The following is a 24,281-nucleotide window of genomic DNA, read 5'->3' on the forward strand; positions in this document are numbered from 1 at the left end:
CCGCGTCTTGGTACAAGTGCTGACGGTGAACGCCGGCCCGTAAGAGCATTGGGGGAAAGCAGCCTCGCTTCCCGCTTCACAAGAAGCCTCTTCGGCCTTCTGAGAAGCGTGTGGGCAAGAGTATTCCTGGTGAGGCTCGATCGAAACTGTTATTGTCGAGGGATATATAGAGTTTCTGGCCTGAATCTGATGATGCAGTCAAATGACGAAGAAGATACAAGCCAGGAACAATGGCGCTCCGCGAGATTCGACGCTACCAGGTATGTTTACGGTCTGGTCCTCACGAGCGGACAGCGGCTGACGCGATTCGTGGATGCAGAGATCGACAGAGGTCCTCATCCGCAAGCTGCCTTTCGAGCGACTGGTGCGTGAGATAGCCCAAGACTACAAGGCAGACCTTTGCTTCCAGTCGTCGGCCATTGGAGCTCTGCAGGAGGCCACCGAAGCATACCTGTGTGGCTTGTTTAAGGACACACAACTCTGCGCCATACACGCTAAGAGGATCACCATTTAGTCCACAGACATGCAACTCGCTCGTCGCCTTCGTGGCGAGCGGTCTTAGAGCCCTTCGTTGCACACCCTGCGAGAAGCCAGGAGTACAATTGTCGACTGTTAGATGGGCTGTGCTAGGCGTCGAAGAAGCTGGTCAGGAGCGTGACACTCATGTCACCAGTTGGGAAAGCAGAGATCAGGATGTTCTTGCCAATGCCTCGGACTTGACGGATGTCCGAAACGTATCAGAGCACGGCTGTGCCAATTTCGGTCCTTGCTTACGCATACGTGACTAGGCCTGACCGGACTTGTGACACAGCTTATCAGCGCCGAGAACCTCCGCCTGCCGACTTTACGACAACAACGAATGTGGTATGAAACATATTTATACTATTCCTCTGGATGGTTACTATGAGATGACTGGGTACCGAATCTGGAGATCATACAAGTGCGACGACAAATCCGAGATCTGACTTATCATCTCCTGCAAGTATGTCATGGTTGGAAACTTCTTGTGATGCGGTTCCCGCTGGCGGGAGCGATCACGATGCGGGGAGGACCTTGAGCTCAAGTGATGTTTTGGCTGTACACCTCACGGTCCAGGCCTTGGATAGCCTCGCTTAGGTACCAAAAGAATGACAACAAGGTCTGCATATACACTTTCGACTGCAGACACTTTCTTCGCAAAGCGGTGACGCTTTCCGTTCGTCTCCGACTCTATCTGTTGCACCCCGTTCATCGGTACGAGTTTGACTACTCCGACGATGCTGAGGTATACCAAGCCAAGGCCATGCGTGTGTTGAAAGGGTCAGATCGGCACACGATCATCCCTGCCGTCAAGAAGGGAAATCAGACTGTTGGCCGAGCTCTAGCCTACTACAACTGGGCGAACTGTGACCGGTGCGTCGGGTCAGCTTGACGTGCTGTGTGCGCTATGTAAGGCGCAGACGAGCGACCTCCGGAGGAGGATCGTCGGAAAACGATTCGATATCTGGGGTGTAGCCTACCGATTCGACTTCAATCTCCGTTGTCACGGGCACAAATCACTCACAACTAAAGGAGGGTACTGCATTGGCACCCTGAGCGTGATTTTCGCGCTAGTGAAACGTCACAGGCGAAGATCTAGTGCATAAATAAGGTAGCGCAGTTCAGCACATCCGCAATCCTGAAAAGTTCCCATGCTTGTGATTACTGAAAAATGCCTGATTGCTACAGCGAACGACCAACCTCATCGTCAAAGCCAACCCAGTCGTGGCTCTTCCTGCCAGTCTTACCAGCTTTACTACACGGCTCATGCTGCTGGTTGCCTGTAAGTAATACTGCCGGGGGTGGAATGTGCAGACACATGCTGACCTCAAAATAGTACTTGAGTTTGTCTCTGTCGACTCAGCTTTTGCTACGACATTACACAGGCTGAAGCCTGTATTCTTGGCCGTGACAGTCATCGCGCTTGCAAACGCCTTTTAGCGTAGAGGTTTCAGCAGACACAATCTGCTCCGTTGCGCAATCTCCTTGGGCCTGTTGCTCGTTCCTCGTGTATTGGAACTGGCGAGTTTGGGAAAAGGCGGAAGTACTTACGCAGGCAGCTGTCATTGACTTTCTGTCCCATATTCTGTCAACCATTCGAATGAGGCGGAGGTGACGACATGCTGACATCTACAATCCCGGTCAGCCGCATGCGTATGGCACGCGTCCCATACAGGCGAGCTTGTTCGAGTTTTCTCAAAACTTGCTCTCCGCAGCAGCTTGGTAATTTTCGGCGGCAGGAGACGTACCCCCGAAGTTGCCACGGCCCCTTTATTTTACAACGATCCCATACTTGCACAACCATCGAGCCGTCGCGCTTGACCTCGGTGAAGTTCTGCACAGCTCGCATGACATGGAAGAGAGCTGTCATCAACACATTGCGCTGTCTCATCGGTTGCACTTTCGGCGATTTTACAACGATGTGGTTTCTTCAGTCAAGCTATCCGCAGTTGGGAATTGGACTGATCATGCTCCTCTCAAGTAAGCTTGCCCATTGCCGAATTACCACCGGGTCCTTGCTTGACTGAATTAAGATCGTGCTGACAAGTTTCTTGTTCTTTAGTGTCGGCAGGAATCAGTTCGTCTATGGCTCTAGAAACAATCCTCCTTCACCGAGGCCGAGATCAACTGCCGTGGAAAGTCGCAGCAAAGACGGCTACTGGTATGCGTCTGATCTCGATGTTAGCGATGGAGGTCGCCGAAAATGTGGTTGATTACCTGCTGACGGGTGGTACTGTGGAGCTTGGAAGTGCACCATTCTGGCTTGCTGCTGGCGCTGCCATTGTCGCAGGCTTTCTGACACCGCTTCCGTACAACTACATCCGCTTGCGCAAATACAACAAGTCGTGTCATTAGTGGGACCAAGGGAATTTCCGTGTGCCCTTCCCCGCTCCTTTGCACATGGACTTTGCAATGGGACAACTGCTCCATAGAATGCTGACCTCACAAGATGCAATTAGAATTCCAGGCTAAAGCCATGCCCCACTGTTCAGCTCTGCACAATACGGTGTTCAACAGGCGTATTCCCTCTAGGCTATAAATTATTGCTTACTACCTCAAAACACTGTATATAAGATGGGGGACTCTGGCTGCAAGCAATGCTGCTTAGACAACTGTACAGGCGGGTACGGATGCCGGACATACCGTGACCATCGGATTGAAGGTGAAGGGAATGTCAAATAGGTGATTGGTCGGACAATCCGCAAGCCTCTGTCTCATTTCCTTCGAGATAAGTGCAAGACCAACCAGCGCGTTTTGCAGAAGAACGCAACATCTTAGTTCGGCTTACACTCTGGTACGCATATCGCATGTAGGAAGAGTTCATGATCACGCAGCGGCTCGGATTGTTCGCAGCTTCTGATTTGCTCGTTATCAGAGTTAGACTTGATCAAGATCGCCGTATTCCAACAAAACACGCACAAACCACTCATGCAACTAGCCTCTTCTAGAAAAGCGTAATTCCCTGCCTATATGCAAGCCTTCCAAATCTAAATCGCTGAACAAAGCTCTTACCGGTACGGCTTTGACCCTAGGCAAGCACCACAACGGGGAACACCGTTAACGAAGCCAATACCTAGGCCGTGCTCGAAACGTCCATTTCTGGGATTGCGCGAATAGAATGACTAGCTCTCGTGGCTCACTTACTCGAGTCGATCCTCGTTATACCGTATTCAATACTTTGTCCTGTTATCGGTAGGAAAAGGCTGTATCTTTCAGCAACTGATTCTCATTACCGATAAGAGCAATAACGAATTAGTATTGCCAGGCGAAGGTTATATACTATAGAGATTTCTGGAGAGCAACCAGAGCCTTACACAACTTGTAGTGCCGAATCTCAGTCATTCCTCGGCGTCATCCAACATGTTCATTTCTGGCAAACAACCCCTTTACTTTCATCCACTCCAATTCCGGCAACTTGAGTGCCAAACTACTCAATACTACACTAACGCTACTCCCAGCCATGGCTGCACTCGCCCAGACCGGACTTAACCTCCATTGGCTGATGGGAAAGAACACTCCCGCTGCAACAGGAATCAAACAGATATTGTAGACCGCCGCCCAAGCGAAATTCAGCTTCACTCGTAGGAACACCCGCTTAGCAAGTTTAACGAGCTCAGGGATCGTCTGCAAACTGCTGTTGAGGAGAATGAAAGATGCCGTTGTCACCGCAACATCGGACCCGGAAGAAAGTGCGATCGACACGTCCGCGGCGGAAAGGGCGGGTGTGTCGTTTGTCCCGTCACCGACAAAGGCAATGATGCGACGACGGGAGGATTGGCCGAGGGACTGGAGTTCTCGGATATAGGATGCTTTGCCCTGAGGCATGATGCCGGCACGGACATTGGAGACGGGGATGCTGAGTTGTGATGCTATGGCTTGAGCTGTCGTTTGGTTGTCTCCAGTACACATGTGGACGTCGACTCCACTGTCTCGGAGAGCTTGGAGGACTGTTTGTGCTTCTTGTCGGATTGGATCAGAGATGCCAAATACTGTTATAGGAACAAATGGAGATGCAGCAGCGCAAGAGGTGTCACTGAGCGCATCCAGGGGTAACTTGCGCCAGCAGAAGATAGCAGTCGAGAAGCCAGTCGACTGGAGTCGAGCCAATATTTGACTCAGGTAAAGGTTGGTTGCCGACACTTGGCTATGCTCCGTAACGGAGGGCGAGAGAGTAGACAATAATCGTCCGTTGCCGATGGCAGCTTCGTATGCTGTGTCTGTAGGCGATGAAGGGTCCTGCAAAACGAACCTCCCAGTCATCCCTTGTCCGGGCATTTCCTTGATTTCGGCGCTCTTGATCACAACTTCAGGGCGGTCGGCTCCATGTTGAGAGCAGTAATCAGCAACTGCTCTCGCAATAGGGTGCGTGCTGGACTCTTCCATAGCTTTGGTAAGTGCAAACACAAGGTGCTGCAGCAAGACTGCTTTCTTTTCGTCGAGGAATTGAACATCTGTAACCATCATCTGTCCTTCTGTCAGTGTGCCAGTTTTGTCGAACACTATGGCGTCCAACTGAGATGCCTCCTGAAATGCTTCGCCGCCGCCTTGAACCAAGATGCCGGACTTTGCAGCTAGTCCGCCGCCGACGAAGAGGGCTGTTGGAGCAGCCAGTCCGATGCCGCAGGGGCAAGCAACGACAAAGACTGCAATCGCAAACTCCACAGACCAGAAGGCCCACCCTCCTTGATCAGCATCAAGCCAATCCGCCGGCAGTCTACCTGATGTTCCCAGAGCAAGCCAGACGATCCACGTCACAATAGCTAGCATTGTGATAGCGGGGACAAAATAACCAGTCAGCAGGTCGGCTACGCGTTCAATGGGTGCTCGCTTGGCTTGGCCATCGCGTACCACAGCGACAATTTGATCCAGCATAGACTTGCCGCCAAGCTCGGTAACTGTGATCTTGACTGGGTCTGAAACATTCACAGAGCCGGTGAAAATAGTATCGCCACGAATCTTTTTGACAGGCTTCGACTCTCCTGTAAGAGAACTTTCGTCGAACACAAACGTTCCATCTTGCTCGAGTATGCCATCAGTGGGTGGAGATGCACCATGAAGGATAACGACATTATCTCCAACCTCAAGAAGGCTCACTGGGACCTTCCTCGTTGCAGGTTTGTATTCTGGTCCATTCTCGTCAAAACTGTCGTCTAGTAGCAGCGCCTCGGTAGGACGAAGGCCACTAAGCATAGCGACTGCATCTCCAGTTTTGGCTTTGCTGTAGGCCTCTAGAAAACGGCCTATCAATATGAAGAAGGTCAAAAAGGTGACAGTGTCAAAATAAGTCATCGACTTGCGCCGATTATCCATGTCGTGATGGGTATCTATAGGCTGAGAGGCCGTCGCTTCCATGATCAAGACCGCTAAGGATGCGAAATAAGCCACACTTGTTCCTGCGCTGATAAGCAGGTTCATGCTGCCGAATCGATAGAGTCTTCGTAGAAAAGAAACCTTGCTCTTTGGTCTCCATAAAGACCAGATCTCTTTTAGAGCCCGAGCATGGAAGATGCTGGCACCGTAGAACATGGCTGGAGTCGTCATGATAAAAAGTGACCACTCCATTCGCATAGTAGTGCCACTCCAAATTGGTTCTTCAAACCATCGTCTTGTCCCATTTTCCTCGGACACAAGGCTCATGTACACGACACCAATGATAAAGCTTGGGATTGCGACAAGAAAGGTCAGGAAAAGGTGGCGAAGGATGCGATCTCGCTCTTTGCGCTGCAACGTGCGTGACCGCTCTTCGACGCTCGGAGGGTGATAGACTGTGGCTGACCATGCAGCATCAACGGCATTTATCACGGACAGTAGGCGACGTATTGTCAATGTCGGAGGGTTGGGCCTATAGGCAAGAGTGATTCGAGGGTTTTTAAGGCTTGGATGCTCCGAGATGAGTACATCATCACCAAAAGCCCCGTGTATAGCACTTGCAATGTTGATAGGGCAATTAGGGCAGTACATTCCAGATATTTGGAACTGTACGCTGCGTTCGTGAGAGGCGCGCCCTTGTTCTTTGGCGTAGAGCTCCTCAAAGTCGACGACAGTGGCACCGTAGCCTAAGTCCCCAATCTTAGTAAGAATCGAATCAACAGTTGACCAATTTTTGAACCCGACGGTGGCACCGTCTCCCACCAAGTCAACATTGACCTCTTGGACATCGGGGAGGTCTTGAAGGCCCCTGGTAATCGTTCCAACACAGGACCCACATGTCATGCCCTCAATACTAAGAGACGCCTTGTAAAAGTGGTTCGAGTCATTGGGTGAAACAGCAGCCTGGACATCGTCGATGGTAGCCTCGTAGCCCACATCTTCAATAGCTTCGACAATGTTATCTGCATTGGAGCTGGGACCACTGAATGTGACAGTTGCACTGTTGCTGAGAAGATTAACACCGACGTGCTGGACAATGTCCATCTGCTCAAGTTCAGCGGTGATAGTGCCACTACACGAAGCACATGTCATGCCTTCAATGGAGATAGTCGCTATATAGACTTTTGCCTCATCCTTCTCAAGGGAGCTTGTACCATTCGTAAGAGCAAGTGAAGACCGGTTGCCTACGGGAGTATGCAGTTGGCTTTCTCCACGCTCGAGGGCCGAAACATCCACAGAAGCCTGACCACGTCGCCTTGCTTGCGTGAGGGCGGACCATGTTCGGTGTTTGATGCTGTATTTTTGGCGCTCGCTCTGGCATGCGTTGCAATTCTCGATGTGCTTTCTCTGCGCTCGAGACATGAAGACAGGCCATAGATGGTACGATGTAGGCTTCGTAGGCTCGTGAGGAACATCGCGTGTGTGCAGTTGACGCCCTGAGGCGTCACATGTAGAGATATGCTGAACCTCAAATGCTGCTTTCACCAACTCGTCTGTAAACCGCCTGGAAATATCCACCTCGTGTTGTATGCGTATGGCATGGTCAATGATGGATACATCAACGTTTCGAATTCCTTGAAAAGGTCGCAGAATGTCCTCGGCATAAGAGGCGCAAGATGGACAATGGATATTAGCAACAAGCAAAGTCGAGGTCAGCAGACCATTAGCCGAGGAGACAGCGGATGCCATCGCAGCGCCACCAGTTTGCCGTGGTGTGCTATGTGGCGAAGATATCTTTGCCTAAATGATTACTGTTCAGAGATAGATACGGTAAGGACAGGACGTTACGAAGATTGGGACAAGCTGCAAACACTGAAGCTCTTTAATAGACTGGCAAGGAGAAGCCAAAGACATAGAAAACGGAAGAACATGCTGGCGAGTATGAGTCATAGATGCTAGCTTCCTCGAGTGTATTGTGCGTAGAAGCGCATAGCGAATTGGTTCATTGCAATCGAAACATGGCACAGAGAATGATTGATAGGAAGGTGCATCCCGAAAAACGCACAATTTGCGCAGTTGGCCACCAGCGCCAAGGAGGGCTGTTTGCACCGTTTGCACTGGAATACATTTCAAAAGCGCTGTCGGTTGAACGCGAACGTCATGGAAATAGCTACCCTCTTTTCGGTAAGGAATCTCGGCTAACTTTTCTAAGCTACGACGGCTTCGTTTTAATCGACACCGCTTTGATATTTATCCAGAGCGGACGTCATGTAATTTGGCAGGTTTGGCGAGCATACGGCTTTCAGCCCTCGGAATTGAGGCTGCGTATCGCTAGAAAGCACAATTTTCGGCCATGGCTTCGCTTCCCTAAGAATATAACGTTCATTGAAGATGGTGGTGTAAATCGCGGTTGGTGCGTTACTAGGTGGATGGGGTTACTATGCTGCATCATGCGCCTCACTACCCATAGTATTATTGGTCCCTCTTGAAGGGGATAACTCACCACTAGGCGATCTAAATTATGTCATAATCCGTGAACTTTGCGCTATAAAAACATAGACGTCTTTCCATGCGGGACACCGGCATCATTATTCCACAGCCTTTCGAGGTTCATTTGTGTCGTCATCGTCACATCAAGTACTGAGTCGGGTAACCGCAAACGCCACTGTTGCTGCTGCTGATTTGTTTCGCAGTTCTTTAGTTCAGCCTCCTTCGCTTGTCAATCCACGAGGCAAGTTGTGCTGGTAAGATGGAGAACTGGAACATGGATCTCTCAACCTACACGCCTCCACTCGGACTCACCGTCATCTCCTGGGTCTCGATTGGCGTTGCCGTACTCGCCTCACTATGGCTCACCTTTGACATCGTCTACCGTCGGGGATGGAGGTCCATGATGGCCGTCATGTAAGTCGTCCCCTCCAACATACTCCGTAATCTTTTCTCCATCGATGGCTGTACACTGAGTAACACAACGTTCTCTTGGGCTGTAGGATTCCGGTCTACATCATCAACGCGCTGTACCTGTGGCCGATTACTGTATGGACGTACATCAAGTACGGGAGGCCGGAGTTGCCGAGCAAGAAAATTGAGGATGGAGCAGAGGAGAGCGAAGAGGATCCGCTCCTACACTCGAACCATCGGATGGATCACAGCGAAGGGAACACAGGTGGCGAACCGCGCTGTGGTGGCAGTGAGACAGTCACAGATCCTCGTTCTGGTCATCACGGTCATAGTATGGGGCATGGCGGAGGCGTCCATCAGCACCCCCACGGCATGAGCGCCAACCAACCCACGTTCGCTACCATCACCATCGCAACCTGTCATTGCGGCGCTGGCTGTGTCCTCGGCGACATCATTGGGGAATGGCTAATCTACAGGTCAGGTGCAACGATCGGTGGAAGTATGCTCTACGCCGCCTTCATCGTGGGTAGGTGTGGGCTCTGATCTACCAACCTTCAGCTATATCTGCTGATGTGCTCGCTTTCTTTTAGATTTCGTCCTCGCTCTCGCCTTCGGCATCGTCTTCCAGTACTTTTCCATCGCTCCCATGGCGGGGGACTACGGGTGGAAAACCATTCTTCGTTCCGCGAAGGCTGATTTCTTGTCACTGACCTTCTTCGAGATTGGCCTCTTTGGCTGGATGGCCATCTTTGACCTTTGGATCTTCGACCAGAAGCTAGGCATGAATACCATGACGTATTGGTTCATGATGCAGGTAGGCGATCAGTCCGATCTGATCCTTCCTGATGAGAGCGGTGCTAATATATTGTGTCTCAGATCGGCATGTTCTTCGGACACTGGACCGGGTTCCCAATCAATTGGTTGTTGATCAACAAAGGAATCAAAGAGGCCTGTGCTTGATAGAGACGATGATTGGGCCTTGCCGCTCAGCCTCGCAAGCGTTCACCTTATCCAAATTGAAGCTTGCGGATTGGATCTCTAGACACGGTATCCCCTCTCCACCCGGACAACCCATCTGTCCGGCATTTTGGTGGTGTGCAGCGAAAAAACCGGCCACTTTGGTTGTCCGGGGCGCAGCCCCTCCACTACCAAAATGTCGAATATCTGCCTAAGGCACCATTTGCGCCTGAGTTTCCTTACAGAATCACTTTCCTCTGGAGTGCATATGCCAATGATGCCTTAGGCAGGAATTCGACGTTCTGGTAGCAGAGGGGATATTTCTCCCGTTCATTAAATGCAATTTAAGGTAGTATTCTTGTATCCAATGCTCACCCTGTCCCGGGGTCGCAATCATCCACGGATGTTCATCCCAATTGCTGTACTTGTTCTATTGATATGTCCTACGAGCGAGAGGGAGAGAGTCTTGTTGCTTATAGAGTGGTTCAATATCAGCATCGTAAGACAAGCCATATGACTTACATCGAAGCCTAACGTTTTCAGCTGCATGACATAACATCTATTCCATTTTTAGAATAAGCTAAGCAATGGTTTCAATTTTTCGAAGGCCTATCCCCTCCGCTACCAAAATGTCGAATTCCTTCCGATATTCGACATTTGGTAGCGCAGGGAATAGTAGTCAAGACTTCCGCGCCAATCCATCGTCAAAAATTCTTTTTATCTCGAAGCAAGCCTCCCTATACACGCTCTCTTCAAATCCATTGCCCTTAAGATGCGGTTTCTTATCCCAGGCATGAGTCACTTCTGGAACCATCCTGTACCTTACCCGCTTCTGCAACTCGTTTGCTAGGTACGCTTTGAACCTCTCAGCTTCAGCACGCAATCCGTCCCACTCACACGTGTATATAAGGACATCATCAGGAAGTTTCCTGAGCATGTCATCTGGGGCAAGACTGGGAGAAAGGTATGGGTTGGACAATGAGACTTCATAGATTGGATGAATATAGGCGGCGTCGAAGAGAGTTGTGAAGAATTTAGGAGGCTCTTTACCAGGTTGAGTATTGCATTTTCTGCGTTCTTCTCTTGTATAAGTGGCGTAGTCAGTTGTTGGATACCAGCTGACGATCAGGGCCACCTGTTGCACAGTTCTTGGCGCTGTGCTAGCGACACTCTCCCCACTCGACTCCCGGTCGGTTCGCATCCGCCGATTTTCACTCTGTAACAAAAGTGGAACGGTGAACGCCATGTTGCCACCTGAAGAGAAGCCGCTTACACAAATCCTCTCTGCGTCAAGCTTAAGCTCTTCGGCTCTTTGCATGATGTACATAAGAGCATCTGCGCCGTCTTCCACGGCTGTAGGGAAAGGAAATTGTGGTGCTAGGCGATATTCCACACAGACGACAACGGCATGGACGACCTCGACCACGATAGATGCCCATGGGGCGTCATCGCTGGCTCTGCCGAGGGTAAAACCTCCGCTGTGAAAGTTCACCATAACTGGGTATCTCCTTCCTGTATCAACACCATGCGGCATCGAGTAGTCCTTGGGTGTGTAGAAGAGCAGGTCGATGAACCCTTTTCGGCGGGATATTGTAACAGGGATACGTCGACAGAATGAAGGTGCCGGTGGGCGAGGGGAATGCAGCGCGTTGATGAACATGCCGAACTCCATCGACTTCCGTAATATGGATGCCTGCAGACCAATAAGCCACCTTGGTTGAGGCATGTCTGACGCTTCAAGAGGGGACGGGCGTGATTGAAGAACACCTGCAAAAGACGTGTTCGGAGGCGCTGACGGCGGACAAATCGTCAGACTTAAGAAGTTTTCCTATGACTGGGTTGAGGGCTTGACAAACTACAACGACTCCCAGATACAAGAGCGCAACTAATTCTATGGCCGTGTATCATTTTAATGCCAAGCCATAAACGCTGGGAAGTGGTTCGAGCTGGACGTGGCCATTGCTGCCATTTGGGGAGGACTTGCTCCTTGAAAACGACGGTGGCCAACGCTTACTTTGGCCAGGGCCAGTAATAGGAGCTAATGGCTGCGTTATTTGTGCGTATTACGCGGCGAGTGCACTTCATGTGCACATCATCCGGCCAGGGACTTTACGCCGTCGAATGGATGGCCATACACACTATCGTCTACCTGGAGCTTATTGATTTCTTGTCATTCCCGAAGCAGCCGTAACGCATAATGGGCTAACGGGGATGTAAGAGCTTTAAGTAGTCTTTATTATAGCCAAATTGGTCTCGTAATTGGTTGCGTTTGTGATGCAAACACTTTTGCAATGGTAGCTGCGCTGGCCTTTTTACTATTGCATTTGCATCTAATTAAAGTGAAGAAATGTGAGTTCATGTAGCACGGGAGCAGTGACTCTGGCACCAGATTGATCTTGCCGCCCATCTTTTGGAAGCCAACTCGGAGGATTTACACAGATGTCGTCCTCCTTCCGCCAGACCGGTTTCAAGCGTCGCATTCCAAGCACCTAGCAATAAATGGCCGCTGCAAGAGTAAAACAACAATATTTGCACAATGCCTGTATACATCGACAAAGTAATCCAGCTCTATTTGACGAACGCATCGTGACGGCTTGTCTTGTCCTCGCCAGTGTTAATGAAATAGAAGGCTCAATACTGCTGCGCACAAGGCAGCTGAATATGAGGAAGTGGGAATCACTGTAGATCTGGCCAAAGATGTTGCCAACGCAGCTGTGTTTGGATTGTTGGCGGCGTCCTCGATCGACCCCACCATACTTCGCATTCGCTCCTCATCTTCGACGAGTACCACTCCCATTCCGCTCTATACAAGGATACCAGTCAGCTTCTGTAATCCAGACGTCCATGGATATAACATACCACTTGATGCCACTGCACATGGCAATGGAACAACCACGTTCCTGGGTTGTCGGTAACATATCTAGGACGCATTAGCTATCAGTTACCTCTAATTTCACGCAGTCTTTGTGTCATACCTGATAACGGCCCACCCTGACGGCGGCAAATCTATGGTATCTCGATAAGGAGGATTGCGTAAGTTTATCATGGATGAAGGTGCGTCCGTCACAGACTGATATGGAAACACGCCTTCACCCGACCCCAGAAACCAGAATTTGTGACCATGGAGGTGCATGGGATGCCCCATCTGTCCAAGCTTGGGTCAGCTGCGACTCGTCTTGGCTTTCTTGAGAACAGAACACAACTTACCGTATCCATCGAGTCGTTCGCGACATACATGATAAGATCAATTGTCGAGTTGCCAGGCATGTGGAGAGTTGTGGCAGCATTCCAGCCATCGGAGACATTCCCGTATATTATAGGACTTTGTGGTTCCGAAAATGGTTGGCCATTAACCACCCAGGTTACAATATCGGTCTGATTAATGGCGAACAGTTCTGTTGTATCTGATGGCCCGCTTGGGGGCGCATTCCCGTCAAAGGGTGCAAGCATCTGGTCGTCCAACTCGGGAGCGGTAAGTTTGGCTGACCCGTTCACGAGCATCCAGGTCAAGGTAGAATCATCCATTATGTCCATATTGGTCATACTGGTACCGTTAGTCTGAAATGAGTTAGCAAGATTGCTATCAAGAGCTAGAGCTTCACGCCTGACCTGGTATGACAGGATTGCTTGATCTTCGATAACTTGCTGCATATCGCCGTATGGATATGAAGCAAAACGCAGGTAGTAGTTTCCCGGCGTCTGATCGAGTCTCACCATCACTGAATACCGTTGACCGATCGAGATGTGTAAAACCTACTATACTTAATAAGAACATTCGGGAAACGCCCATAGAAACTGACCTTGACCTCTTGCGGCTCCACATAGAGCCCGTCTGCAGCGTAGACGAGCATGGAGTGACCGTCAAGTGAGACGCTCAGCCTGCTCACGGCAGCTGCGTTAACCAGATGAAAAGCTACCCAGCCCTGAGAAGCATCGGCGTTGAACATGAACAGCTCTGACGTGGTGTTGCTGCATGTCTCTGGTGGGAGAGAACTTGCGTTAAACCCTGGTTTGAACATCATTTGCATACTGCAACCTTTGGGACCAAGATTGGACATGTCTGCCATGCCTGACATGGAAGCCATCGGTGACGTGGACGTGCTGGTTGCGGACGGCATGTTCATACCAGAGGTTGTAGAGTCTGCTGCCATCATTGTTGCATGATCAGACCGTTTGTGCATGCTCATGGACATATCCATTGACATGGAGTCCATCGACATTGAGTCTATCGACATAGAGGACGATGACATGGAAGACGATGACATTGTGTCCATCGACATGCCAGGCATGCTCAAAGGATCATGCGGATCGTTCGCGATGATGGACTCTAATCCCAATCCCGGACCGGCGTGAAGAATACTTTCAGGCAAACATTGTATTCTGCCATACCCATTGGCCAGAAGGCTGTCAACACACTGAGGGAATGCGCCGGTGGTAAAGTATTCATCATAGATATCATCCGAGAGTCGATGATACCAGTCAGTCAACAGAAGCGGCGTAGCAGCTCGTTCGGCTTGTCGCATCGCGTCTAATTCTGTGCTATCTCGAGCAAGGCTCTCGAATGGACGGCGACGCGACGGTGAGGGATGTATGAGAAGTGGCCCGCGTACGGCATCGTTGTAATACGCTCGAAAATGAGAGTGATACCAGTAGAAGCCGTATTCTGACCCTGTCGAGAACCGATAAGTGAAGTTCCCTTGGGGCGGAATCGGAAACTGCATCAATATTAGCACTGTAGAAGCTAACGGGCTGCGCTAAATCAACTGACCTGAGTGACACCGGGAACACCGTCCATGTCTGGTGTACCATGTTGAAGAAGGCCTACAACTCATGTCTTAGTCACTCTCTTCTGCGATGCAAATATCATGTGCAAAGGAATTCGCCTTGAGAAAGGGACCGACCATGCCAATGGATTGTTTGTTCGACCGGCAGATTATTTTGCACGAAGATCTCCAAGTCGTCTCCCTCCTCAGCCTCAATCAATGGACCAGGCTGTTGATCGTTGATGAGATAGACTTCACGGGACACCCCATCTATGACACTGTTAGGAAGAGGCATACAAAATATACTCGACTCGAACACCAACCTGGAGCTCTAGTGCCAGCATGTAGCGTGAGACTGTATGAACGAAGGGCGGCACGAGTCCCCTGCGGTCGAAAGGACAGGAGGAACACGACGACATATAGAAACAACTGCATAGTGTTCAAAGGTCTAGGGGTACATAAAAATACTGGTTGACCGCAATGAGAAAGAGATATCTGCTTTCAACTATACTTGTTCCCCAGGTGCATATCATATTTCTTACTAGAACATTGTGCCACCTACTGGTAGGCTTGATCTCAATGAGCGCTCCAGACATGGCCAGCAACCGAGTTGATTGGGCGGACAAGACCCACTGAGGCAGTGGTGATCTACTGCGGCCTTTTTGCGTATTCTTGGCAATGTAGCCAACCACAAACCTCAAGTGCTCATCCTTGCGGCCGGGAGTTTCACACGAAGGTTACAGATGTCAATACAGACTATCAGTGCGACCTCCGAGAAGCACGTCTGAACATGTGAATGATGTACAGTACCTACACGAGAAATTAATCGAATGAAGATTGATGGCAGTAAGAGCAAATACGTCACAGTGTGTGGCTAGAACATAATCTGTCTCAACTCTCACATTGGCCGCACATCTAGGAAAGCTTGGTCTAAGCGCTCGGCTCCATATACGCCAAGGCCTATTGATCATAGACCTCGACTGAGGTTTTTCTGCGTTTTTCAGCCACTATCGATCCCTCTCATGGTGGCAGACTGGAAGCAATGGAGAGATCGTTACAGGCTACTCCAACAATCTCCTGTCAAAGTCAAATGAATTACCTGCTACAATTTGCCACAACATGTCCCGTACGAAAATACTTTTACCGGCATAGACATCAGCCAGCTTTGAGGACTGATCAACAGCCTTGAAATTGGTCAGTCAATCCTGTAGCTAGTCGCTAAACCTGCTGACGTCGGAAACTGAAGTTCATAGCATCTGCTGAAATACATTTTCTTTGTCCATTAACCTTTCTTTCCCCATAATCATCATGCCTGAACTCATTCGCGGCAGCCTGTCGTTCGACGACCCAAGTCAGCCCAGACTGCATGCACCGACATCCTCAAGTCCTGATCGAGGCGCTGTCTCTCCTGACTCTGCCACATCACCCAGTAGCGTTGGTCATCTTGCCCTTGGATCTGCCCGCCCTCATGTCGACCACCACCGACATAGTTCCTCATTCTGGCCTGAAGGGCGCGATCGAATGCGCCACGCCGAAGCAGAAGTCTATTATGACAGTCGCGCTGCCACGAAAAAGGAGTTTCATCGGAGAGCTAGTAACTTACAACAATACTACAAGGAGAATCCAAAGTTGCTTCCACAGTTACCGTTCACATGGCATCATGGTGTGCGGCGTTTCAGGCTCGGTGCACTCATCGTCCTAATGTGGATTGATGCATGTGTCGTGCCTATTGCCCTTTACTACGGACTTTATTATGGCGGCCACGTCCCAAACTGGATCACCTTTGCCGTCGTCACAACAATTTGGGGAGGTCCCACATATCTCGAGTTTGCCATCCGCACGTTGAGGCTTATCAAGAAGGAACGCTTTTACCGGCCGCTAGGGACAAACAGTCGTTGGTGCTTCGATGTGGTCACATGGACGTCGGTGGTCTCTATAACAGCGGCCACGGCACTGTTCATCGTCGGAAGCGCTCCGCACATCGTCTGGCTAAGGGTTCTCTGCATGCCTGCGCCGTCCTTGTTATACTCACTAGGTGGCATTATGGGACTGCTCACGTTTTATCATATGCGTGGTTGGAAAGCGCCATTCCGCCTCAGTTCTACAGGCAAGGGGGAGACGGTCAAGCCTGGTGTGTACTACTTCATTGAAGATGTCGTAGCAGTCAACGCCAGTGCTGGAAGACCGTACCGGGAAGCACTTGCCGCTCGTTACGGCGCAAGTCCACGATTCCGACAAATGATATATAACCTGTCACTCTTCTGGTCCATCCCGGCTCTAATCATTGCTATACCGCTCACAGTCATTGCTGTGATACACTCTGTTCCTGCAACAGTGGCCTACGGCATCTGTGAGTACCACGTTTCCGATACTCGCACACAAAAGCTAACATATTACAGGCTGGGCTGTGCCATTTATCTGGGCTACTATTTGGGCATTCATCAGCGTACGCTGGGTCCGAAGGGACATGCGCAGAGAAAGAGAGGAGTGGGAAACCGACAAAGGTTTCGTGATCCCCGATACCAAAAAGGATCAGAAACCCCACCATCCTGACGCCGGAGCACACCAGCAATGTTAAGAATGGAAGAGATATGTTGAGCTAGCTATGGTCATTGTTTTATTTCCCAATTGCCTTGAAGAGCAAAGCGACCGTAAAATGAGCGATTGTAGTTGGCTATCAATTTTACGGATGCGTCGTTACACCGGTAGCGAGTCCCGTCGGCCTAGTTTCGTGCACTTGGCAGCGCAAGCTAGGACATGTAGAATATGCTACTAAGTAGGGCACAGATCTTAATGCTAAGCACTTGAAAGACGACCTTATGCCACTAGCGAAACTACTCTTGTTCCCAATGGCCAATGGATCTCGCTTCCGGAAGTTCAGCAATACAGTCACTGGTACTTGGTTCTGCGATAAAGTGTTCGTACGCATGACATTTCGCGATAGGTAGTGATCTGTAAGCCAATAGCATAATATGCCTTATCCTAAGACAGATCCACTACCACAAGGCTGACTCCAGTCCAGCTACATGTACATTGTTCAATTGGTTGAGCGATCACTACCTATCGCGAAATAGTGTCATGCGTACGAACACTTTATCGCAGTACCAAGTATTATCAGATTCTCTAGTGCAAATGGAAGGATGGGGCCTAGCGAGCGCACCTGGTCCTGGGACTCTTCACCCGGAGCAATACTGAGCTCCGTGGGCGCTACCGCTTAGGCCTATGCTACAGGTCGGTTTGTCTGCATAAGTTAACTGGTTGACGTGAATGCGTCATTGCTCCCATTCAGTAATCTTAAGGTGTCCATGGTGGCTGAAAAAGGCGCGAAAAAGACTCAGAAGCAAGACTTGGCATATGCGAAAGCTTTTGACTATCCAAGGATTGGTCCACAGAGAGGCTAGATCTGCTCCAGGTGGACAGAGAGATGTGTTTCCTTTTCCGGTTGTATGCAACTAGTGAGTTTCGTACGATTATCTGCATCGCCCAGCCGTCCACAAGTTCCCCTGAACAGTGGCGTTGATGGCTACCCGACAAAGACGGAATTTGTGACAAGGGTGGTCCCAGTCGCCAAGAAATACGCACAAAAGGCGCAACGGGTCGCGCGCTTAGACTCCCCGGTGGGCAGGGTTGAAATCCTCCGCTTAAATGTTCCACTTTCCTTACTAGATTAATTTGTTTCTTTAATGCGTAGGAGGGCGAGGCTTCGACCGTGTAGGTTCTCATACAAGCTCGAAAAAATCGCAGCCCTAACCTTGCCCAATGGGCAACCTACTTCTGCTCGCCTTGTTACGCTTCTTTATGCGGCTTCCTCTTCCCAGTCCTGGTGTTGTAGACGGTGATGGCTCAAGGATGGCTCAAGCGATAGCTCAATAACAGGTACTGGAGCACTCTGCGGGTTGGTGAGTAGTGTTTCTACAATCACTGACACCAGAAAATGTCTATACAAGACGTTTGGTCAGCTTCAAGATCACGTAATCGGAAATATTAGTAATGCTACAGCGGCGGTGAGGTGGTGCCAGTACATGCCACTATGTGCAGTGACCCGCAGCCTCGGGCACAGCCGGCAGTTGTGGTGCCAAGAGGCATTTCCCATTCATTGAGAAATCCACCTTCGCATACAATTTTGTTGATTTTCAGGGTCCCTACGACCAGTATCATTTTTATGGTAACAAGTAATGGTGCTAATGAGTGTAGATAGTTGTTCCGGCGAAATTCTCTGTGGAATAACACCGCTCTTCTTTTCCCCTCTCCATCTCCGCAACGTTGCAGCAACAGCGATCGGATCGTCCCTTCTTTGCAAGGCCACAGTACGGCAGATGTTCTCGAAGCAATCACTTCATCGAGGAATCATCCTCTTTATTTTTTCTTTTCATGAGTCAGAATTTATACTTTCTCGCAAGGGCAACGTTCGGTTTTCTCACTTACCCCACAATCCTTACATTGACAGTTCTGGGAGCAGGTGCAGGATTTTGGCCCATTGCAGGGACATTTCTCGCCCCCAGGTCCACAGCCGCATGCCATATTGAGAGGTTTCGCCTGTCTGTAATTGAAGAGTGTTTGTAATTGAAAAGTAAGTTTGCTTTCAAATTTCTGATGATTGTAGTAGATGAGATGAGGTCGGAAAGGTCGTCGAGGTGGTAATAAGTCATTCATGTATGCGACAACCGCAGCACTCTTGCTGATGTAATAATGACGCTGCACGTACGGTTATCCTGCTTGTGGCGACGCTAGACGCTGGAGGGAAGACACTTTCGTCATTGGCGTCCTGTTTGTAAATGCTTGGTTCCGTGTTCCGCTCTAGAGAGATTCACAGTATGAACGATGTGACGACAGTGATATCCAGAAGTTGAGATCGTCTTTATTGATACGCAACACTGGACATACTTTTCAGTCAATTTCTAACCAGGAAGGCGAGGAGGGCATCAGTATTGGTCCCCCTGAGCACTACTTAGCAATACTAACCCGTTGTTGCTCTTGTCGATAATTATCGATAATGAGAGTCAAATCCGGGGGATTACAGCTTTTTCCTACCGATAACCCGACAAAGTGTCGGATGCGATATGACGAAGATTGACTCTAACATGTATGCCTACGAGATCCAGTTATTCCATTCGCGAAATCCTAAAAATGGACGTTTAAGCAACCGAGCACGCCAACAAGTATTGGCTCTGTCGAAAGCGTTCTCGGTTGTGGTGCTTGCCTTGGAACAGTTGCCTGAGCAGTATTGTTTGTAGCTTAGCCTGGAAAGGTTACGCTTCCACTTGAGCGCTATGTTGTGTAGAAGCTAAACAGTGAGGCATGCTTTGGCCTACAGGACCTCAGCGCAGCTGCACATTCCGAGTCTATGCAATTTAGTTGCATCAAGCGAGGTTAGCATTCTATGAAAGCAGTACCTCATTACGACCTTGGGTCCATAGCCAGAGAACTAGGCATCATCCATGAGCGCTACCACATCTATCAACAACCTGTCGCTCAACCAAAATGACTGGTGGGAAGCATCAACTAATCGTTCAGAACTTAACGGTCTCTTCGTGAATGCTGACGACACTCTGAGGCATTTGTGCGCATTTTACATACCTACAACCCAATCAAAATTCTGTCGAGTATTACCTCCAAGTGATAGCAGTGGCGACCTAGCATCCCCGTTAGTTTCATTAGCGAGATAGAGCTGAGGCATTACTATTACTGGATCACGACAAAGTGCCCAGAAAGGGCTGGACACTAAAACAGGCAAAAACCACGCATCACCATTTTCCGCATTCCGCACGGTGTCGTTGGGATCAGTCCGAACGACACACGCCAGAAGTGGCATGAATCACGAATTCAATCGTTACAAAAGAATTTCTTGACGCTTGAGGTTGCCCCGCAGCGAGAATATGGATGGATGGAGGCAATTGTCCTAAATGTCAACGAAACAGGAGAATTTGATCTTCCGTGTCATCACTGACCAATAGGCCAGCCACTTCTGAGGGCCAACAAAAGCACCCAACTCCTTGTGGGCCAACTCCAGACCCGATCCTAGTAAAGAGCCGACGTTCTTCGAGTAGTAAACAACGACTCTTGGGCTCGCGCATTTCACCTTAGTATAGCTGGATGCCACTCGACATTGTCAAGGATGAAGAGTGACTCACCGACACCTGTTGTGGCCAGTCTAAGAGTACAGCAACTTTTGCAGAAGCTACATGCTCTATCGGACGTGGAAGAGAAGTCTTGGTCCCAGAGATTCTTCTACTTGACTCGGCTGGTTCGCTTCCTTGTATTTGGTGAGATATGGTCCGCCGCCGCCGATGAGCATATGCGAGATAAGTTTGTCGCTTTAGACCGAGATAAGTGCCAGTTTATCTATCTGCTTACAAGGAGTGTTGGGGCATGCAACGTGATCGAGGCTGGGACGAGTTTCGGGCTATCGACGATATATCTAGCGTTGGCGGTGGGCCAGAATGTGCTCCTTCAACGGAAGATAGCTGCTGGGACTACCTCGCTCACCGGAAAGGTGACCGCGACGGAAAAAGAGCATGCTAAAGCAGTGAAGGCCAGACTGCATTGCAAGGAGGCTGGTGATGAAGTTGAACCATGGATCGAGCTGCGCGAGGGGGATTTGCTGGAAAGTTTGAAGGTTGACAATGGCGTGCCGGAGAGGATTGACCTCCTGCTGTTGGACAGTACGTTACTTTCTCAACACGTTCCTCCTAGCTTGCAATAGACTCCTGCGGACATCTGCTGACAAAATGCAGTCTGGACGCCTCTCGCACTTCCTACCCTCAAGCTTGTCCAACCAATGCTCAAATGTGGTGCTGTTGTCATTACGGACAATGTGGGAATAGCAAAGCTCTTGTACAGGGAGTTTCTGGAGTATATACGCAATCCAGAGAACGGATTCAGGAGCCTTACATTACCCTACAGTGGGGGACTGGAACTATCAGTGTATTTACCATAGGAATGAACATATGCAAGGCAGTGTTGGTAGAGACGTCACTCTTGAAGTCATCAGATTACGAACAAGAACACTATACTGGCAAACCACATGACGCTTGATATCCCAGAGTCAGCGTGAGAAGTGCTGCTTTTAACTTGGTTTCATGTTTGCATAGCGCAATTTGTAGATGATCGATAGATCTGATAGCTGAATCTGCTGGAAGATTAATTAATGGAATAACTTCTACGTCTATTGAAGAGGGCTCAATAAGCTTGTCTCACGACGCGACCTGGTACATAGCTTCTGAATCCGTTGGGCCATCGACAGTTGCTCTGATCGCGGACGCCACGTTCGGCCCAACGGGGTGTTTCATGACAGTTTCAAGCTGAACTATAAAATCCGTGCAATAGAATCTCGAATGTGGTCGAACGGAGGCCATTTGCCCAGCCATCTGTGACATACATGTCAGATGTACTCTGTGAAGACGGAGACTGAAACGCAATCAATCATACTAGTTTATCCCACTAGAACAATTACCACTATACCTGTACCGGCTTCGAGCTAAGATGAGTCGCTGGTGGACCGCACATACCTTTTTAATATTTCACATGACGGCGGCACGTCGGGCATGTGGCTTGTGCCTCAAACCATATTTGAAGACATCGTTTGTGTAAGATATGGCCGCAAGGTAGGCACTTTGGCCGCTCAGTCTGAGAATAGTCTCCAGATGAGTTCTTCATGAGACCAGACCCTCTGTGGAGCGCTCCAGTCTGCGCCTGCAAAGGAACTGTCTTCTGCCGTGACCTCAATTTCGAGCGACAAATGACGCATATATCCGCAAGACCAATTTGTTCTTCTGTCGCGTCAGACAAGAGGTGATTGATCAACTGAGTCGTCCGTATATGATAAAGCCAATCGCCGGCATGCTTCGTGATTTGACGTGCGCTGATAAAGGAGTCACGAACGACGTGAGCAGAAGACGCATATGATCTTGCCCAGATGAAGACGTAAGCAAGGCAGAAGATCAATTTTGTCAGACCTAATTCAAGGACAAATCAGCTCTTCATCCCCGGAGACGGTGCGGTCATCTGAATGGTGGGGGTAAATACAGCTTCGTTGAGGGATCAATAGGTGAACAGCTGTTCAGGGATAACAGCAAATTTAAAGTAGTTCTTACCAATTCCTAAGTCCACATACAATGTCGATTGTCTTTTCCCACTCCACTCCTCGAGAACATCTTCCACAGGTTCTTGGTCGTGTTCATATTCCTCCTTCTCACTGGATATAGACCGCGCTCTCTCTGATTTTTGACGCCTATTCAGATTCCGCCGAGAAAGATACGGTTCCGTAAGGGACAGCCCATAGCGAGCAGCTGTTAAAGTCGATGAGAGCGTCAAATTTCCGAACTCAAAAGCAAACATGGGCATCGTTCGTCGTGCGTCGTTTCGCATGACTGCTTCGGCTGTATAGACGAACATGTATGTGTCGAATGTTAGGGAGGATAAAAGTGAGATGGAGAAGCACACTCGCAACCTCGAGGATGTAGATGGCTGTTGTTCAGCCCATGTCACTCTTCCTTGTCCTATCCAGGCCCACACCCTCCCTACTAACAGCCCTATGAGCAGCAAGACATATCCTCTGTCAACTGTCTCCCTAAGTAGAAACGTCGCCAAAAAAGTTTCCGTGGTCTTGACAACAAATCGTTCGAAAATCTCATCGATTTCGGGCGTAGTGAGAGGGCCGTATAGGCTCCATTGTAGTGCTAGGATTACAAATGACGAAAGGAATATCAAGAGGTTGACATAGATCTGCTTAGCGTTAGTAAAAAACTCGGAAAGAAGAAGACGAAAAGGACTCATCAAAATGCCGTATCTGTTCTCCGAAAAGAAGGCAGAGGCGTCGTCCAAAGAACAGACCTGATGTAATTCCAACATTGTTCAATTGGAGAGGGCGACCCAGGCGAAAGCCTAGCCACCGAAACCATATGTCGAGTTGGGGTTTGTTGAGTATTTAAGCTGTTAATGCTCTCGACTTCATTTTACTGAGTGTCATGGACATGAAGTCGTAGCACGCCAATCTCCAATACAACATTCGTTACAACCCGGTTTGGAGACCAAAAACGGGGCTTGGCGCTTTGCCGATCGAAGAAGGGTTCAAGGCATATCGGCTGCGAGATTTGTGCGTCTTTTAGCGCGATATTGGTCTCTACTTTTGATTAGGCGATACCGCTAGGATTAATCCACTTTATTACTAGTGTGCCAGCGGCAAGAATATCGGTGAACGATTGAAGACGACGAAGAGCCTCATCACATGTGTTCGAACCACTTCCGAGTTGGCATACATGTCACGACATGCTAGAAGCCCTAATATAACAGCAGAACTCTCCGCGATCAGCCGTGGCCATTCCACTTAGAACTGTGCCCCATTCACAGCGATACGAGACCCTTAGAATCGCGATTATGTATGTAAATCGGTGCAGCATTACTAGGATGCAGCAGTACCGGGGCTTTGGACTTAGGCGATACCGCTAGAGCTGATCCATTTCCGCTACCCTGAACTTACTCCTAGTCGCTTCTGTGGTAGCACTACTGCTGGTAAGGCTGAACTGGAGACAGGCAAATCTGACTCGGTTGCTGAAGATGCAGCTCGAAGATCTACCCGATGACTTCTCGCTCACTATCACCGCTCGCCGTACTTGTGTCTTGCTCCTGATTCCATTTTCGACGACCTATGATGTGCTTTGTCTAGCTTGATGGGCTCCAAACATGCCTCCCCACCACCCCGAATAACAATCCTCTCTCTACGTGTGAGCCCGAGACTCCATGGTGCAACCTGGACTGGAGAGTCAAAAGCAGAAGAATAGTCAATATTCACTACACTGAACATACACTGTCTGTAGCGCCGTCAAGACTACG

The 24,281-nt window shown here is 49.5% G+C and overlaps 8 protein-coding genes across 8 annotated transcripts; 5 read left to right on the top strand and 3 right to left on the bottom strand.

Moving 5' to 3' along the window:
• Window positions 1–230: 230 nt before the first annotated feature.
• HIST3H3 (nucleosomal DNA binding) lies at window positions 231–514 on the top strand (the record flags this gene model as incomplete). Its single annotated transcript, XM_064897201.1, has 2 exons — window positions 231–260; window positions 320–514. The coding sequence occupies 2 exons, from the start codon at window positions 231–233 to the stop codon at window positions 512–514; spliced, it is 225 nt and encodes a 74-aa protein (XP_064756151.1).
• Window positions 515–2,438: 1,924 nt separating this feature from the next.
• On the top strand, window positions 2,439–2,874 carry LTR64_002837 (uncharacterized protein; the record flags this gene model as incomplete). Its single annotated transcript, XM_064897202.1, has 2 exons — window positions 2,439–2,499; window positions 2,582–2,874. The coding sequence occupies 2 exons, from the start codon at window positions 2,439–2,441 to the stop codon at window positions 2,872–2,874; spliced, it is 354 nt and encodes a 117-aa protein (XP_064756152.1).
• A 996-nt stretch (window positions 2,875–3,870) lies between these two features.
• On the bottom strand, window positions 3,871–7,578 carry LTR64_002838 (uncharacterized protein; the record flags this gene model as incomplete). The annotated part of the gene is made up of 1 exon (XM_064897203.1): window positions 3,871–7,578. One exon carries the CDS (start codon window positions 7,576–7,578, stop codon window positions 3,871–3,873), a length of 3,708 nt encoding a protein of 1,235 aa, XP_064756153.1.
• A 1,000-nt stretch (window positions 7,579–8,578) lies between these two features.
• LTR64_002839 (uncharacterized protein) lies at window positions 8,579–9,690 on the top strand (the record flags this gene model as incomplete). Its single annotated transcript, XM_064897204.1, has 4 exons — window positions 8,579–8,733; window positions 8,820–9,256; window positions 9,321–9,544; window positions 9,607–9,690. The coding sequence occupies 4 exons, from the start codon at window positions 8,579–8,581 to the stop codon at window positions 9,688–9,690; spliced, it is 900 nt and encodes a 299-aa protein (XP_064756154.1).
• Window positions 9,691–10,366: 676 nt separating this feature from the next.
• LTR64_002840 (uncharacterized protein) lies at window positions 10,367–11,413 on the bottom strand (the record flags this gene model as incomplete). Its single annotated transcript, XM_064897205.1, has 1 exon — window positions 10,367–11,413. The coding sequence occupies one exon, from the start codon at window positions 11,411–11,413 to the stop codon at window positions 10,367–10,369; it is 1,047 nt and encodes a 348-aa protein (XP_064756155.1).
• An 888-nt stretch (window positions 11,414–12,301) lies between these two features.
• LTR64_002841 (uncharacterized protein) lies at window positions 12,302–14,885 on the bottom strand (the record flags this gene model as incomplete). The annotated part of the gene is made up of 8 exons (XM_064897206.1): window positions 12,302–12,490; window positions 12,547–12,607; window positions 12,663–12,832; window positions 12,895–13,440; window positions 13,488–14,402; window positions 14,456–14,508; window positions 14,589–14,720; window positions 14,774–14,885. 8 exons carry the CDS (start codon window positions 14,883–14,885, stop codon window positions 12,302–12,304), a joined length of 2,178 nt encoding a protein of 725 aa, XP_064756156.1.
• An 873-nt stretch (window positions 14,886–15,758) lies between these two features.
• Window positions 15,759–17,028, top strand: LTR64_002842 (uncharacterized protein; the record flags this gene model as incomplete). Its single annotated transcript, XM_064897207.1, has 2 exons — window positions 15,759–16,800; window positions 16,850–17,028. 2 exons carry the CDS (start codon window positions 15,759–15,761, stop codon window positions 17,026–17,028), a joined length of 1,221 nt encoding a protein of 406 aa, XP_064756157.1.
• A 3,537-nt stretch (window positions 17,029–20,565) lies between these two features.
• Window positions 20,566–21,387, top strand: LTR64_002843 (uncharacterized protein; the record flags this gene model as incomplete). Its single annotated transcript, XM_064897208.1, has 2 exons — window positions 20,566–21,112; window positions 21,185–21,387. 2 exons carry the CDS (start codon window positions 20,566–20,568, stop codon window positions 21,385–21,387), a joined length of 750 nt encoding a protein of 249 aa, XP_064756158.1.
• Between the last annotated feature and the right edge of the window lie 2,894 nt (window positions 21,388–24,281).

Source organism: Lithohypha guttulata, assembly GCF_036872675.1.
Source record: "Lithohypha guttulata strain CCFEE 5908 chromosome Unknown scaffold_2, whole genome shotgun sequence".
Lineage (NCBI taxonomy): Eukaryota > Fungi > Ascomycota > Eurotiomycetes > Chaetothyriales > Trichomeriaceae > Lithohypha > Lithohypha guttulata.